The following is a 17,981-nucleotide window of genomic DNA, read 5'->3' on the forward strand; positions in this document are numbered from 1 at the left end:
GTTACCTATATAATGCATTATTATTACATTTTCACTACCATGGAAGAGATCTCAAATTCCAAAGTAGCCTAACTGGTGGGGTGGAGCTTGTGCCATTTTATGCTTCTAACCTTAGTCTAACTCTTGAGCAGTTTACAGTTGAATAAAGCAACAGAGCATCTACTTGTTTTGTTGTATAGAATCAAATAAATAAATACCCTACACTTTTGACAAAGCTACTTATGACAAAAATGTGTGCAGTTAGATTAATATTTCTCAAGTAAAATATAAATATTTGTTTTTTGAAAAGTATTTTCCTATCCATAGGACTGATTCCCAGATAGTGCACATAAAATTATAGTTCAGTTTCTATTTCCTAATATTTGGACAAATATCTTTGCATTTCAGAATGAGTGATACTTGCACACTAAAATGTGAAAATGTAATACTATGTAACAGGCAACATAGATTTAAAAAGGGTAATTTATCATGATAAATATAATATTAATAACGTCTAGCAGTTGTTTCAAGATAAACCCAAGTTTCTATCCTGTTCAGTTCTTTTAAAAATGTTATTAGCAGCCTGATTATATATAAAATTTATATTCATTTTAGATTATAAGCCCACAGTATCCTTTAGTGTTTAGCTTTAAACTTTCTAAATCATGTATACTCCCAATCAACAATCGGATTGCATTAATCAAGCATTGGCCCGGTTTGTGTTTTCATTTAAAATAAATGTGTTAGAAAACATGCTAAATATTTGTACAAATCTTACTTTTAGGGAGCAAAGAGAATCACAAATAGGTTTTCATAATATTTTAGGATTTTATCTGAAGCTGGACTATGAATTTAGTAGGTTAGTCTGCTTTATAATGAACTACTTTTAAAACCAATTGCAAATACAATTTGTTACATGTTATGAAAAGCTACACAGACATAAACACTCTTTGGATATTCATTCCTAGTTGGGTTCCAATAATACATCAACCTATTTTTCACCCTGGGTTTAATTTAATTTTCTTTCATGATTACCTTCAGACAGTTTTATAATAAGATAGTCAATGGTTTTTTTGTAGTATGTGCACATCATCATCAGTAATACATTATATTAGCTAGATCTGCTTCTTCCCTTTGAACCTGATCTTTCCATTTTAATGAACATATCACAACTTGGCCATGATATATATATAGTTTGTAGCCTATATAGTCTATAGTCTACATCCATGAGACTGTATTCAGCTATCTATATAAAATTTTGATTTGCTTGTCAAGTCAAACCAAATAGCAATTATTAAATAAAAAAGAGAAAAAAATAAAACGTATTGCTTATAAAAATAAATAAAATAAATAAATTTTATGAAAATAAATCATCTATTAGTTTACCATATCTCTGGGACCGCCTTCTGCCGCACGAATCCCAGCGACCAATTAGGTCCCACAGAGTTGGCCTTCTCCGGGTCCCGTCGACTATACAATGTCATCTGGCGGCTCCCAGGGAAAGAGCCTTCTCCGTGGCGGCCCCAACTCTCTGGAACCAGCTCCCCCTGGAGATTAGCACTGCCCCCACCTTCCTTGCCTTTCATAAACTCCTTAAAACGCACCTCTGCTGTCAGGCATGGGGGAATTGAGGCATTCCCCCCTCCCCTGGGCCTATACAATTTATGTATGGTATGTCTGTGTGTATGTCTGGTTTAATAATGGGTTTTTTAATGTTTTTAAAATTTATTTTATTTGTTGTGAATTGTTCTAGTGTATGTTGTGAGCTGCCCCGAGTCTATGGAGAGGGGCGGCATACAAATCTAATAAATAAATAAATAAATTGTCAACCATCTGGTATTCCAGAATATATTCCTGACAGGGACATAGTGTTCATTCTAAGAATACATGTTGGCAAAAATATTCTCTCTAGAGCCTAAAGAAAATGCCAAGCTAAATGGCGAAGGATCCATTGCGTGCTGTCATTTCCCTGCTCTAGGTCTGGAGACCTCAACATGTCATTTTGAGACCTAGTATGTAATCTTCAGTGTTAGCAAGCTTCCTTTCCCCTCCTGGACTTTTAGATATTTCATAGTACTTAAAAATTAAAAGAAGGGTAGTATGCAAATATGTGTTATGACCTAGGCTTCACTAAATCATGAAACAAACTCCTTGTCCCCAAAAAACCCTTTTTATTTGGCTAATGTGAATTCTTATCATTCACATCCAGGTATGCCCATGTCATACCAACACTCTGCAGTCTGCATTGGTTGCCGATCAATTTCTGGTCACAATTCAAAGTGTTGGTTATGATCTATAAAGCCCTTCATGGCATCTGACCAGAATATCTCCGGGACCGCCTTCTGCTGCACGAATTCCAGCGACCGATTAGGTCCCACAGAGTTGACCTTCTCCAGGTCCCATCGACTAAACAATGTCGTTTGGCGGGTCCCAGGGGAAGAGCCTTCTCTGTGGCGGCCCCGACTCCCTGGAACCAGCTCCCTGGAACCAGCTCCCCCCGGAGATTAGAACTGCCCCCACCCTCCTTGCCTTCCGTAAACTCCTTAAAACCCACCTTTGCCACCAGGCATGGGGGAATTGAGATATCTTCCCCAGGCCTATACAATTTATGTATGGTATGTTTGTATGTATGTATGTCTGATTAATAATGGGGTTTTAAAAATGTTTTTAAATTCTTAGATTTGTTATGAATTGTTTTATTGCTTTTGTGAGCCGCCCCAAGTCTACAGAGAGGGGTGGCATACAAATCTAATAAATAAATAAATAAAGGTCCCGGCAAACAGTGTTTCAAGGGTGAGTTGCAAACACAGACCTTATCACTCCTTGAATAGCTGTCAGGCTGATAGCTTCTTGAAGCAATGTTGAACAAGGAAATACTTAGCAAGAGTCTCTGTCATAAGCCAATCTTCACATGAATAATGAACTAATTGTCTCCTGCAAACATCACTCCCCCTTTGCTCCTATTTATTTCCTATGGGAGTTGCCATTCAGTGTCCCCTTGTCTTTTTACTCCCGAGTCAACCTCTGTTCCTTAATTGTTCCCTTTTGGCACCTCTGCACATTGGGAACAGGCTCCAGCTGTTCTTCAGCACCACTTATCTCTGACTCGAAGGTAGCTGATAACTGTTGGATGGCCCTGGCCCCATCTTTGCCTCTGACACAAAGCACTCATCAGAGCCTTATCCAGAATCCAGTACTGGCCCATCTTCTTCCCCAATCTCCTCACTGTCAGAGTCTGCCACCAGCTCAGCTGGCCACTGGCGAGCCACAACATTATTTATTTGCTTGCTTGCTTGCTTGCTTGCTTGCTTGCTTGCTTGCTTGCTGGCTGGCTGGCTGGCTGGCTGGCTGGCTTGCTTGCTTGCTTGCTTGCTTGCTTGCTTGCTTGCTTGCTTGCTTGCTTGCTTGCTTGCTTGCTTGCTTGCTTACTTACTTATTTTGTCCAATACACAATAAAATAAAATAAAATATTTTATAAATAAAATATATACACAATAAAATAGTTCATAAAATCATATACCAAAATGTCCTACCTGTTAACGACTACTTCACCTTGAACCGCAACAACACACAAGCACGAAATCGATTTAAACTAAATGTCAAACTGCTCCAAACTTGACTGCAAAAAATAGGACTTCGGCAACAGAGTAATCAACACCTGGAATGCACTACCTGATTCTGTGGTTTCTACTCCTAACCCCAAAACCTTTAACCTTAGACTATCTACAATTGACCTCTGCCCCCTTTCTAAGAGGTCTGTAAGGGGCATGCATAAGCACACCATTGTGCCTACCGTCCCTGTCCTATTGTCTTCTTTTGTTTCTTTTTTATCATTACTTATCTAATGTTTTATTTGTACAAATGACCACCCTATAATTGTTTGACAAAATAAATAAATAAATAAATAAAATAAACAATACACATTGAAGAGAATAGACAAGTAGTAATACTGTATATATAAAGAAAAGGATAGAAGAAAAGATATAAAAATAGGGGAGAAGATATATGAAAGGAAGAAAAGATATATGAGATAAAGGAGAGACAATTGGACAGGTGACAGAAGGCACACTAGTGCAGTTATGTATGCCAGTTTCAAGATCATTTGAAGAATGTTTCGATGATATCTATCAGGCCTGTAGGAATATTTAAATTGTGGATAGCCACAGTCCACTCCATAAGAAAAAAGAGTAGGGCACCATCCAGAAAATTAGGACAAGTAAGCAGAAAGGAAATGACAGATATCATTTTGATAAACTGGTGCCTTGAGGCTGATTATTCTCACACGACTGAATTTTTATGAATGAACAAACATACCTACACACACACACACACACACACACACACACACACACACGCACCAGTGATGGTTTGCTACTGGTATGGTCTGGATCCAGAAACTAGTAATGGCAGCGGTAGAAGCAATGATGGGTTCTAAATGCCATCAGTACCAGTGGTCCACTACCAGAGTCCTTGGAGAGGGGCAGCATACAAATCTAATAAATGATGATGATGATGATGATGATGTCAATACAACTCAGCAAACGAGATCATTATGCTGGATTTCATATTTCATCACCAGTCGGGCGCTTCCCAAGCACCTAGGACTGCGTGATGTAGCGGGGAATTATGTGTGTGGATCCCAGTAAAGCGGCCTTTTGCAATTGACAGATGGAGATTTTGTCAATTCCAATGGTTTTCAAATGTCCACTGAGATCCTTTGGCACTGCGGCCAGCGTGCCAAGGACCACTGGGACCACTTTCACTGGCTTATGCCAGAGTCGTTGCATCATCATTATTATTATTATTATTATTATTATTATTATTATTATTATTATTATTATTATTATTATTCACACATTTGCAATACTTCTATGTATGCGCAGAAGCTTCTGCATGTGCAGAAACATCCGGGGTGGGTGTATATACTGGTAGCAACCCACCACTGCCCCTCCAAATCCTGCACACATATTCCCAAAATTGCAAATAATCAAGATTTATTTTTATATTTATTGGTTAGGAACGGCATAAAATATTCCTATTTTGGGCATTCAAACATATGCACGCATACACACACTTTAAGTCCCACTGTTATCACTTAGAATCTAGAATCTAGATATTGTGACCTGATGTCATAGTATATTGATATTATTATTATTATTATTATTATTATTATTATTATTAATTTATTTATTAGATTTGTATGCCACCCCTCTCCGCAGACTTGGGGTGGCTCACAGCAATGATAAAAACAATATATACAGTAGTAACAAATCTAATATTAAAGTTTAAAATAACAATTTTACATTAAAAAGCCTAAAATCCCCAGTATATAAAAAAGCATACACACAAACATATCATACATACAGCTACATATTAACCCTGAAGTCTCTGCCTGGATGTGCATTATCTCAAATAATGAGCTAAAAGAGATGTATTACTGTATATTCTGCTCCCTTTTGCTCAGTAACAGGCAATAGTTAAACAGTGTAATTTCATGGAGAGTACTGTAAGATTCTTCTCCTTAAAAAAGAACTCCAATAAAACACTTCTGGGTGGATGACTTTGGGCCAATCCTATGCTCTCTGCCCTAGGAAGCAAACCATGTTCAAAATCTTGCCATAAAATCACGGGGGCTCATCCTGGAAGTTTCTAGGAGTCTAAAACCAACTCAAAAGGCACAATATAATTTTTTAAAGAAAAAAAACCCCTTACATTTTTAAGTTTAATTTTTTTAAAAAAAATAAAAATTACACTCTAATACAGCACAGAACAAGAAAAAACTAATTCATCTTAGAGACTATTAGCCCAAATTTGGAGGGAAGGAGAACATGTCCTAGATTAAAATTTAATAATAAATTACTTAAATGTGATTATCATATTCCAAAAAATAGTCCATTACAGAAGTTACATTGCATATATTTCCCATTCAGATATTTCTTCAACAAGAAAACATCCTGTATGAATTATTTATTATTACAGAAATTAGTATTGTTTGAATTAGTATATCTCAATCCTAAAATCTCTCAAAGTGCTGCAGATCCAAGTTAATGTCCATCATAAAAAATATGCCCCAGTTTTTTAAATCTTCTGCCTTACTTTGTCCCTATATCTGTTTCTTCCTAGGTAGATACTATAGCATCAGACGTTTGTGTAAATTGAGATAGCAAACCTGCGAGAAGAGAAGATTAATCAAAGAATGTCACTAATGAAGGAATGCTTGCTATGGAATGGTCATGGTTGCAACTGTGGGAAAAGATTAATCTTAATGCCGTGCCCCTATTTCCTTTGTAGGGGAGAGGAATCAGACTCTAAAGAAAGAAATATTTGTATTACAGTCTTATAACCCACATAGCTCCGGGACCGCCTTCTGCCACACGAATCCCAGCGACCAATTAGGTCCCACAGAGTTGGCCTTCTCCGGGTCCCGTCAACTAAACAATGTCGTTTGGCGGGACCCAGGGGAAGAGCCTTCTCTGTGGCAGCCCTGGCCCTCTGGAACCAACTCCCCCCAGAGATTAGAATAGCCCACGCCCTTCTTGCCTTTCGCAAGCTTCTTAAAACCCACCTCTGTCGTCAGGCATGGGGGAATTAAGATATTCTTTCCCCCTAGGCTTCCACAATTTATGTATGGTATGTTCGTATGTATGATTGGTTTTAAAATAAGGGTTTTTAGCTTCTTTAGTATTGGATTGTTGCATGTTGTTTTTACTACTGTTGTTAGCCGCCCCGAGTCTGCGGAGAGGGGCGGCATACAAATCCAATAAAATGAAAATGAAATGAAACTGAAATGAGCTATTGTTAAAATTGTAGTCATGTTATTCACTAAACTATGTTCTTTATTCTTTTCCTATAGGGCTGAGAAGGAGTGAGAGCCTATCAGAGAAGCAGGTGAAGGAAGCGAAGTCTAAATGTAAAAGTATTGCTCTCTTATTGACTGCAGCTCCGAATCCCAATTCCAAAGGAGTGTTGATGTTTAAGAAGCGTCGCCAAAGGGCCAGAAAATATACTTTAGTTAGCTACGGCACTGGGGAACTAGAACGTTACGAAGACGAAGGTCAGGAAGACGAGGGCGAAGAAGGTGAGAAGGAGAACACTTTTGAAGTAACTTTATTTGGCACAAGTGAGTCAGAAATTGATGAAGATTTCTTCTCTGACCTGGAAAAAGAAGAACGGATTGTGACATTTGATTGGGATACTGGACTACTTGAGATTGAAAAGAAAACCGAACGTGGGGACGAGATGTCACAGCTGCTTCCAGAGACCAAGGGCAAAGGAGCACTCATGTTTGCCAAAAGACGTCAAAGAGTAGACCAGGTCACTGCTGAACAAGAAGCAACGAAGGTGCAGAGTATGCATAGAATTGAGGCCCACCGCGAGGCCACTTCCACAGAGAACGTCCAAAACATGTATTCTTCCTTTTATCAAGCAAAACAAGAAGAATCTGCCAGAATGCAGAAAAGCCACATAAGCAAAAGCTACATAGAAATGAACCATAGCCCTAGGACTTTCGTTCAGCAAAATGGCATCAGGGTTGTCCCGGAGATAAATATGATACATCCACTTCCAGAAGCTGTGAGCTCACCTACTTCAAACAGAACAGCCAAGCCTTTCCCTGGGGTTCAGAACAGAGCAGCAGCTCCATTTTCGCCCCCAAGAAGCATGGTTATTCTTCCCACCGAGCAGCCTGCCCCGCCTCCTTATACTTCAGTTAGCCCACCACCTGAAACATTATATAGAACTGTTTTGACTCCAATGGCCACAAGCATGAATCAGTCAACCCTGTGGTCTCCAACAGAATCAACAGAGCAGATCGCGTCCAGGGATGAACGGATTGCCGTGCCTGCAATAAGAACTGGAATATTACAGGAGGCCAAGAGAAGAAGCACTGCAAAGCCCATGTTTACATTTAAAGAAGCCCCCAAAATGAGTCCAAATCCTGCTCTATTGTCCCTCGTACAGAATACAGAAGGAGGCAAAAAACCTGCCGCTGCTGGCTTTGAATCAGGTCCTGAAGAAGACTACCTCAGTTTGGGAGCAGAGGCCTGCAATTTCATGCATATCCAGGCTGCCAAACAAAAAATACCACCCCCAGTTGCCCCCAAACCCTCAGTAAAGGTTTCTCCGACTGCCACAACACCTATTTCACCAGTCTGGTCACCTCCAGTTGTGGCTGTTACTCAAGCTCCCATCTTTCCAGTTCCAAAATCTCCAGAAGTAGCAAGCCCAGCAGCCATCAAAGTAGCACAACCAGCTTACCACCCTCCACAGCCTCCACAACCTCCGCAGCCTCCAAGTACTCTTCACCTGGACTCTTCCTTTAAGAGTGCTCAAGTTTCATCACCCCACCAAAACTACACCCCCAAAACAACACCCATCACTCCACTAGGAAATGCTGGTTTTGCCGGTGGAATGGGGCCAGCTTTTGAGATGCCCCCAGCACTGAGTGGTAAGGGAGCTCAGCTCTTTGCTAAAAGGCAATCACGGATGGAAAAGTATGTAGTAGACTCAGAAACTGTGCAGGCCAATCGGCCCCAGGCTTCATCCCCAACTCCATCGTTACCAGCATCTTGGAAATACTCATCGAATGTTCGAGCACCGCCCCCTGTGGCTTATAATCCCATCCACTCTCCATCTTATCCTCTTGCTGCTACCAAATCTCAGCCGCAGCATCCTGGAGCTACCAAAACCACTAAGAAAAAACCTAAGAAACAATTAAGCTCCTTGGAAGTGATGAAGCATCAGCCATACCAGCTTAATGCATCTTTATTTACTTTTCAACCTCAATATGATACCAAGGAAAATCTCCTTCCCAAGCATCCTTCAAAGGTTGATTCAGTGTCTGCCTTGAAACAAGCTATACCATCAAGAGTACTCAATGCTGGGTCTCCTTCTAATGTCCAAGCTTCTTCAGTTTATTCTGTACCAGCCTACAGCTCCCAACCATTCTTCCCATCGAATGCTTCTAGTCCTGTAATTGAGTCCTATGCATCAACGGGCTGCCCTATATTTTTGAAGCAAGAACCAGCAGCATCTTCTGTATTTTCTGTTCCCAAGCCAAAATTCTCGGCCAAGAAAGTTGGTGTCACAGCACAGGTGTGGAAACCGGCAGCCATTGAAGAGTAAAACATAGATACAACTCACTTTTCACTTGCCATGAATTCTTTACAATCATAACCTAACACCCAAAACGATCCGCAGCTTACTTAATAATTTTCAAATGTATCACATAAAATTGGGGTCCAAAAGAGGCTTAAGCCTGAAAATTTATGCACACTTACCATGATGTAATAAATTCAGTGATAATTACTTCAGGTAACTGTGCATACGTTAATTATTTTACATGAGTTAAAATGAATATTAATTTGCAAAAATTGTATGCATTTCTGTATACAATAATTTTATTGCTATTATCCAAGCAGGCACATAGGATATTCTGTAACAGTCATGTACTAGCATTAAATGAGTAGTATGTTAAACATTAGTGCTTTGATACATACATACTCAGTGGATTCTGTTCCTGCGTTTTATGAATTAGAGAATTCAAATTAACGGACTCCGTCCTCAAATGATTAGACGAGGTCAGCACATCCTGGATGATAACTCCACCCACTATGGAGAACATAGTTTTCACCAAGTTTTATTGTTAGAGAAGAAAAATATGCTAATCTATCAGCCTGAGTATAGCCCCCCATTTATTCCTGGAAAATGGCAATATTATCACTCATGAATACAGCTTATACACAACACAGATTTGACCCAATTCTGTAACTGAATCCTTATAAAAATTCTGTTAAACCACCTCATTATAATGGGATGAATCCTACTGTTTACATCTTGTACTGCATCTATGAGAGTGGGAACATATTTTATTTATTTTATTTTATTTATTTATTTATTTTGTCCAATACATAATACACATTGAAGAGAATAGATATGTAATAATACAAGTAAAGAAAAGAATAGAAGAAAAGATATAAAAGTATAGGTGAACATATTTGAAAGGAAGAAAAGATAAATGAGATAAGGAGAGACAATTGGACAGGGGACGGAAGGCACACTGGTGCACTTATGCACGCCCCTTAACTTTCTTTTTACATTTCCACAATCAAAAGCTGAATGTGCAAAATTGTAAAATCAAAGCAGCAATTCCTTGATTCTCAGCTAAAATTACAAACAGGCCACCAGAAGTACATGATTTTCAGAATATTTCTATGCAAACATTAAGCCTGATATAGACACTCAGATAATAAGGCTGTGTTTCATATAATTCCTATCCCCATAAGAGGATAATTTGTGTATGTTAAGCACGGATAAGTTGTTTTATTTTTGTTCAGTTGTGATACTTTCACAGAATGGGGCCTTCAGGGTAGCTTAAATATGAAACACTATCATGAATTATCTCTGATCTCCCACTTCTTGCAACTACAGTATAAGTATCTTTTAAGGAATATTATAGCAAGTTTTGGAAAAAGAAAAACATTAGAGAAGGAAGCTTAAGCTTTCCCCCTTTTTAAATAATGTTTTTTGACAGTCATATTAGGTATCATTGGGTGGGGGGAAGCCAATTAGAGCTCTTGAAGAGCCAAGAAGTTAAGCTGGCTTCTACAGCTTTGGAAATGGTGCAATATGTCATTGTGAAAGCAGAGACATTAAAATCTGAAAGGACATACCAGTTTTGCAATCAGAGTAGTGATGTGCCTAAAACATGATTGACATATGATATGGCTTGACTCCTGACCTCATTGCTGACATCTGGGCACATTCTTGTTTTCACTTGGGACTTTCTAATCTTGCTTCTTTCCCTTGTATTTCTTTTCACTATACTCTTGTTCTCACTCTGCTTTTAATTAATACATGGTGGACCAGGAAGATCAAGACACTGTTACCAGACCATCTTCTGCTAAGATTATAGCCGCTTATTTCAGTATGTGGATACAAAGGGACAATGTTTTTATGTCCAGTAATGTTTCGATCTATCGGTGGATATTCACAGATCAATGCACTCAGATGAGTGTAACCTATTTTCACAAGAAGTAACTTATTGATGGACCTTTCCCTTTCTTTCCTTGAATCTGTTTGCTAATAATTACTTAAACTAGTACAACAAACCAATAGCATAGTCCCATGTCTTTTACAAGGTAATTCCTACTATTAGCATGCGGAATTTACCCTCAGAATATTGTCTATGAGGTTGTACCTAAATAGTATGAATTAATTTAAAACTACAAAAATTCTATTCTTAGTTTAAGATAAGCCCCAGAGATGGTGAAACAGTTGAATAATAACATTTTATGTAAAGACACTATTGACAGGCAAAACATGCACAGTACCCATCAAAATTAGTGTTGTCTATTTTGACTCTGAAGCTCAGGGCAAGATCTTTGTCAACACTGCTACTTTGTCCTGTTAATTGGAGATGCCAAGGAACTCTGCTATCAATCATCTACTGAAAATTCTTGACTCCTTGGATTTCTTTGAAAATGAAATGAACTTGTGCTCTGGCTGTTACTCTGTTCACAGTAATCACCTAGCTAGGGCAACCCAAGAAAGACACATATTAAAGTAATTTGTTCAGCCATTAAAAGAATGATATGAAATTAATTTCAGAAACTTCAAATTCAGTATTATTAAAACAAAAATGGTTGTGAATAATATACGTGTGCCTACTCACAATCATAACTGTCTTTATAGACGATGTATGCCCTGACACACAGAAACATAAACCAAAGTATAGTTTCCTGGTTTCAATTTCCACCATTGTGGCATAACATCATGGTTAAAAAGAAAAATGTAAAGGAAGCCATAGAATATGATATATGAACAGATTGCTGGAGACTGTGAAATTATGGACACAAGACAAATGAGAACAACATTTCCTCTAGAGTGTAGATGATTTTTTTTGCCTTGTGATGTTAAGATCAAATTTAAAAAGGAAAAAGTTGAGAAATGTGCCTTATAGTGTTATGCGTTTTGAAGAGATTTAAGATTTTATATATGCAGATCAAGCATTCCTTGACAATATATATCTTTATATTGCATATGGAAATTGCTGGACCTTGGTCTTAAATATATTGATCAAGTATTTATCTTAATTACCACAGGACCTATGTCTGGTGTTCCAAGTGCTAGTTGGTTTTAGATAAATTATTTTATCTGAATTATTTTCAAGTTATTTTATCTGAATCCAATACTGGAAGTCAAGAGTGATTGCTTATTTTTTTAATGAATAAACATATTCTGCACAGAAATGCATACATTCTTTTCAACACAAACTAAGATTATAAGGTACCAATATTTTAATTCTCTTGAGATCTTTCTGTCATTTTCCAACTGCAACTTGCTGTATTTTTCTCTAACATTAAAATTGTTCATTTCTTCTTTGTTCTTATTTTTCTTTCATTTCCCAAATATTCATCTACAATTTTAAAATATTAGCTTTCCTTTCTTCCTTATTTGCTTCCTTCTCTAAAATAACTCAGAATACTGCATTAAAGTCTATAAATAACTCCACTGTATAGTCTCCACTCATATTCTTGAATCTGAATAAACTGTCCGTTAACTACATGGTCACTAGCAAAATGGCTCTGGGAATAACATTATAGTCTTGTGTCTTTCAACCAAATGCTGGACAAAGGAATTAATCAGAATAATTTAACAGTTCTGCTGTCCCGTGATATGATTCTGTTTCAGTGCCTTATCCTCCCAAGGGTGATTATTCTTGTTTATTCTATAATTTCATATTTCTGTTGTTCTTCTCAAGCTCTTCCCTAGAAAATTCCTCAGCTTTGAGTATGGAGAATGGCTCTTATCATACCTGTCAGAATTGGATTATGAATTGAAACTAATAGGGTGAGATTCTGTGAATATGGACATGGAAATTTTAATGCAGACACATGGGTCTGATCTTATTTACTTATTTTTTAAAGGTGTAATGTGTTAGCAAGAATTGGTTTTTATTGAAATCTCTGCTTTCTGAAGTAGATTAATGAATGGTTTGAGCCTGAAAGTGTGATTGAGCCCCAAAAAGTGAGAGCAGCAGTCATGATCTTATAACCAAAGCTCCACTCCTTTCTTATGTGTCATATGAAGAAATATACAAAAGGATTATGACCACGGTCTTGATTTTTTAAAAATCTCATCCTCCGCTGCCCATTGACTGACCAAGTTATTGAGAACGACAATTCACAGCATTCCTAACAAAGCATGATTAGTCCACAAACACGTCTGCAAAATAAATTTTGTTTGAACTTGTGGAATCACTATATAAAGGTGTCTTTTGTAGTAACATCTCTCCAGGTTTTTCCTAAAACCTTACCATTATAAAATGCTCTTTTCAAAATAACCACCCACAATATTTATTTAAGAAGACATTGTGGATTTGTATAATGTGTCACTTCACTGTTTACTTTTAAAGAGCATTTTCTGGGAATACTACTATGGCCCTCTATATATTGCTATGGCCCTGAGAAGGCATGTTCTCTTCCTGAGTTAGGGAGAGGCTTAGAATGCTTTTCATATTTTACTTCACAGGGAATGGTTCCCAAAGGGGATTGGTAATAGAATACAGTGCTTCTCGCCTCTTGGTCAAATATGGCCTAGGGATAGGAATGACTGAAAGCCATGGCCAGCTGCTGAGCAGTGTGAGTGACTTCAGTGAATGGTATCTGTCGTACTGTTTAAATAAACCAATTACTATCACTCCTAACCACAACCCCAACAAGCACAAACTGGCATACTTATTGAAAGGCACAGAAGTATCAGGGAAAATAGAAAAGATGGCTTAAGGGTTTGTAGAATATTCTCAAACCAGTCTGAACTACCAAAGAATTACCATGCTTTGTTTTATAGAATAGAATTTATTTATTTGTTTGTTTGTTTGTTTGTTTCTTTCTTTCTTTCTTTATATATATATATATGTGTGTGTGTGTGTGTGTGTGTGTGTGTGTACGTATGTATTAGATTTGTATGCCTCCCCTCTCCGTAGACTCGGGGTGGCTCACAACAATAACAAAGACAATGTAAGAACAAATCTAATAATTTAAAAAACCACTAAAAAACCCATTATTAAAAACAAGCATACACACAAACATACCATGTATAAACTGTATAGGCCCGGGGGAGATGTCTCAGTTCCCCCATGCCTGACGGCAGAGATGGGTCTTAAGAACTTTACGAAAGGCAAGGAGGGTGGGGGCAGTTTTGATCTCTGGAGGGAGCTGGTTCCAGAGGGTCGGGGCCACCACAGAGAAGGCTCTTCTCCTGGGTCCCGCCAAACGACATTGTTTAGTCGACGGGACCCGGAGAAGGCCAACTCTGTGGGATCTAACTGGTCGCTGGGATTCGTGCAGCAGAAGGCGGTCCCAGAAATATTCTGGTCCGATGCCATGAAGGGCTTTATAGGTCATAACCAACACTTTGAATTGTGACCGGAAACTGATCGGCAACCAATGCAGACTGCAGAGTGTTGGTGTAACATGGGCATACCTTGGGAAGCCCATGATTGCTCTCGCAGCTGCATTCTGCACGATCTGAAGTTTCCGAACACTTTTCAAAGGTAGCCCCATGTAGAGAGTGTTACAGTAGTCGAGCCTCGAGGTGATGAGGGCATGAGTGACTGTGAGCAGTCACTGTGAGCAGGCATACTTATTGAAAGGCACAGAAGTATCAGGGAAAATAGAAAAGATGACTTAAGGGTTTGGAGAATATTCTCAAACCAGTCTGAACTGCCAAAGAATTGCCATGCTTTGTTTTATAGAATAGAATAGAATAGAATAGAATAGAATTTTATTGGCCAAGTGTGATTGGACACACAAGGAATTTGTCTTGGTGCAGATGCTCTCAGCATACATAAAAGAAAAAGATACATTTGTCAATAATCATGTGGTACAACACTTAATGATTGTCATAGGGGTCAAATAAGCAATGAAGAAACAATCAATATTAATAAAAATCTTAGGATACAAGCAACAAGTTACAGTCATACAGTCCTAAGTGGGAGGAAAAGGATAGGGATGATGAGAAAAACTAGTAGAATTATTTTGAAGGAGTCGCGTTTTCACATTTTGGGGAAATTTTATAATAATTTCACTAGAAAAGAAACAGATTTAAAAAAACCAGCAAATAAGATGAAGAACAAAACATTTTAGAGAGTTGTGGAAATTATTAAACTTCGTGGAATTTTGCCACTGTTTGCTCTGTCCAAAGTATTGAAGAAGCTTGTATGAGAAGTGAAATATTTTCAAGGAAAAAAACCAAGAAAGTCTAGTTGCCTTTTGAAAAAACACCTTTGGGTTTAGAGCAATATATTTTTTCTTGACAACACAGAAAGTAAGAAAATAGTACTGAATTCAGTGGTGCTGAACTCAGAAGGTGCCTTTATGTGTCTTTTGTCTTTTTTCAAACTATCATTATACCAGTGTTTCCCAACCTTGGCAACTTGAAGCTATTTGGACTTCAACTCCCATTACTTTACCCCAATTCCTGCCCATGTAGCAATTTGGAAGCATGCAAATGAGAGTTCATAAATAGGTATCACTTTGGTGGGAAGGTAAACAGCATTCCACGTGCTTTGGTGTATAGTCATGCTGACCCCATGATCATGGAACTGTCTTTGGACAATTCTGGCTCCCTCAGCTAACAAACAGGTGAGCATTGCTCCCTGGTGCCGGAAATGACTGGATAGGGCAGCGATGGCGAACCTATGGAACGGGTGCCACAGGTAGCACCCGGAGCCATATCTGCTGGCATGGGAGCTATTGCCCTAGCTCAGTTCCAATATTCATGTATGTGCTGGCCAGAGCTGAGTTTTGGCTCTGGGAGGGCATTGTTTGCTTCCAGAGAACCTCTAGGGGATGGGGGAGGGCTTTTTTACCCTCCCCTGGCTCCAGGGAAGCCTTTGGAGCCTGGGGAGGGTGAAACACAAGGCTACTGGGCCCACCAGAAGTTGGGGAGCAGGCCGTTTCTGGCTTCCTCCAGAGGATGGAGAAAACTGGCTTCCCCACTTATTGAATTATGGGTATGGACTCTGGTACAGGTTCGCCATCACTGGGATAGGGGAAACATTTCCCTTTTCCTTCTATAGCAGCCATCCCCAACCTTTCTGACTCCATGAACAGGTGGTGGCAGTATGGAGGATGGTATTATACCTGCAACCTAAATCCTGTGTGTGCACAAATGATGCTACACTTGCTCACCTGCTCCTTATGCAGCCCAGTTCCCAACTGGTCTATGGACCAAGGGTTGGGGACCCCTGTTCTATAACATATTTATTTGGACAATACAATTAGAATATATTCATGGTGCACTTTTCCAAATAATCCACTCATTGTAAAAGGACAGTGGTAATAAACAGAGAAATTAGAGCAATAGAATTCAGTGGGTGTGTTTTGATGTCTTTATAGTCTTTCATAATTTTCAAATGTCTTTAGGATTACCTAAACTACAAAAACCCTAACGTACTTTTCTGTTGTAAAGGTATAAACAGTCGTGAGATATCTATATTCATAATTCGGAAAATTACCATGTCACCAAATTCCCTAATACTTGTAAGTAAATTCAAGGCTACTATTACCACAAGTAGTAGTGGTAATAAGAAAAAGATTGCTGTATCCAAAATTGTTGGCTAGAAGCAGGTATAGGTATCTAAAACTTCAATTCTAATTAATCCCAATCAAGGGCAATAATTTATGGTGATGTTGACTATAACATGTAGAGATCATCAGATATATATTTTCACCAAAACTGAAAGAAGCAAAAAATATTCTAATTGAAATTACAAAGATAAATGTGTGGATAGACTTATTTGTTCAAGGACATTATTTGAAAGGAGATATAGATGTGATTTTTAAAATAGAGTGAAGCAAAAGAAGATTGAAGTGACATGTTTATTTTATTTATATCATGAAAAGTTATGTCTTAATGTGAAGATATAGAAAATGCTAATCTAGATTAGAGTTGCAGCAGGAAAAAAATGATGTAATGTGTCCTATTAATGGTGGCACAGTGGTTAAAGTGCAGTACTGCAGGCTACTTCTACTGCCTGCTGGCTGCCTGCAATTTGGCAGTTCAAATCTCACCAGGCTCAAGGTTGACTCAGCCTTCCATCCTTCCTAGATCGGTAAAATGAGAACCCAGATTGTTTGGGGCAATATGATGACTCTGTAAATTGCTTAGAAAGGGCTATAAAAGTACAGTTTAACGGTATATAAATCTAAGCGCTATTGCTATATTAGGAATCTAATTCAAATAGGAAGAACGGGAAGGAGGATGGATAGAAGAAATTATATTAGTTATTTATAATAAATAAAATTTCTGTAAGTCATCGATCCAGTTACCTGATTTTAAGAAGAGACTTTTGAAGATAGGTAATCAGTGAGAATAAAAATCACAGATTGAGATGTGCAAAACATTAGAAATTCCAAATATTTTTGCACAGCAGTATTTATTTTATTCCCTAGGATAATAGTATTTGTACAGGTGTTTTAGATTTAAATTACCATAATTCTCAGAAGACACAATAAAATCTAGGCGAAATGTAGCTCTTTCTACCTGGTAAGCTATATGTGCATACTGTGTGGACATTAGGGTTTTTTTTAGAATAGAATAGAATTTTTAATGGCCAAGTGTGATTGGACACACAAGGAATTTGTCTTGGGGCATATGCTCTCAGCGTACATAAAATAAAATATACATTTGTCAAGAATCATGTGGTACAACACTTAATGATTGTCATAGGGGTCAAATAAGCAATGAAGAAGCAATATTAATAAAAATATTAGGATATAAGCAACAAGTTACAGTCATACAGTCAACATGGGAGGAAATGGGTGAAAGGAATGATGAGAAAAACTAGTAGAATAGAAGGGCAGATTTAGTAGAAAGTCTGACAGTGTTGAGGGAATTATTTGTTTAGTAGAGTGATGGCGTTCAGGAAAAAAATGTTCTTGTGTCTAGTTGTCTTGGTGTGCAGTGCTCTGTAGCGACATTTTGAGGGTAGGAGTTGA

At 38.2% G+C, this 17,981-nt stretch overlaps 1 protein-coding gene across 2 annotated transcripts in view; it reads left to right on the forward strand.

Annotated features, from left to right (window-relative positions):
* Positions 1-17,981, forward strand: part of SYNPO2 (synaptopodin 2) — a 129,675-nt gene that overhangs the window by 102,050 nt on the left and 9,644 nt on the right. For both annotated transcript variants that reach the window (XM_070757650.1, XM_070757649.1), the window contains exon 4: positions 6,833-9,072. In XM_070757650.1, coding sequence (XP_070613751.1) covers positions 6,833-9,072 — 2,240 coding nt within the window. The remainder of the gene's footprint in view (positions 1-6,832; positions 9,073-17,981) is intronic.

This window comes from Erythrolamprus reginae, chromosome 7 (genome assembly GCF_031021105.1).
Source record: "Erythrolamprus reginae isolate rEryReg1 chromosome 7, rEryReg1.hap1, whole genome shotgun sequence".
In the NCBI taxonomy this organism is placed as follows: Eukaryota; Metazoa; Chordata; class Lepidosauria; order Squamata; family Dipsadidae; genus Erythrolamprus; species Erythrolamprus reginae.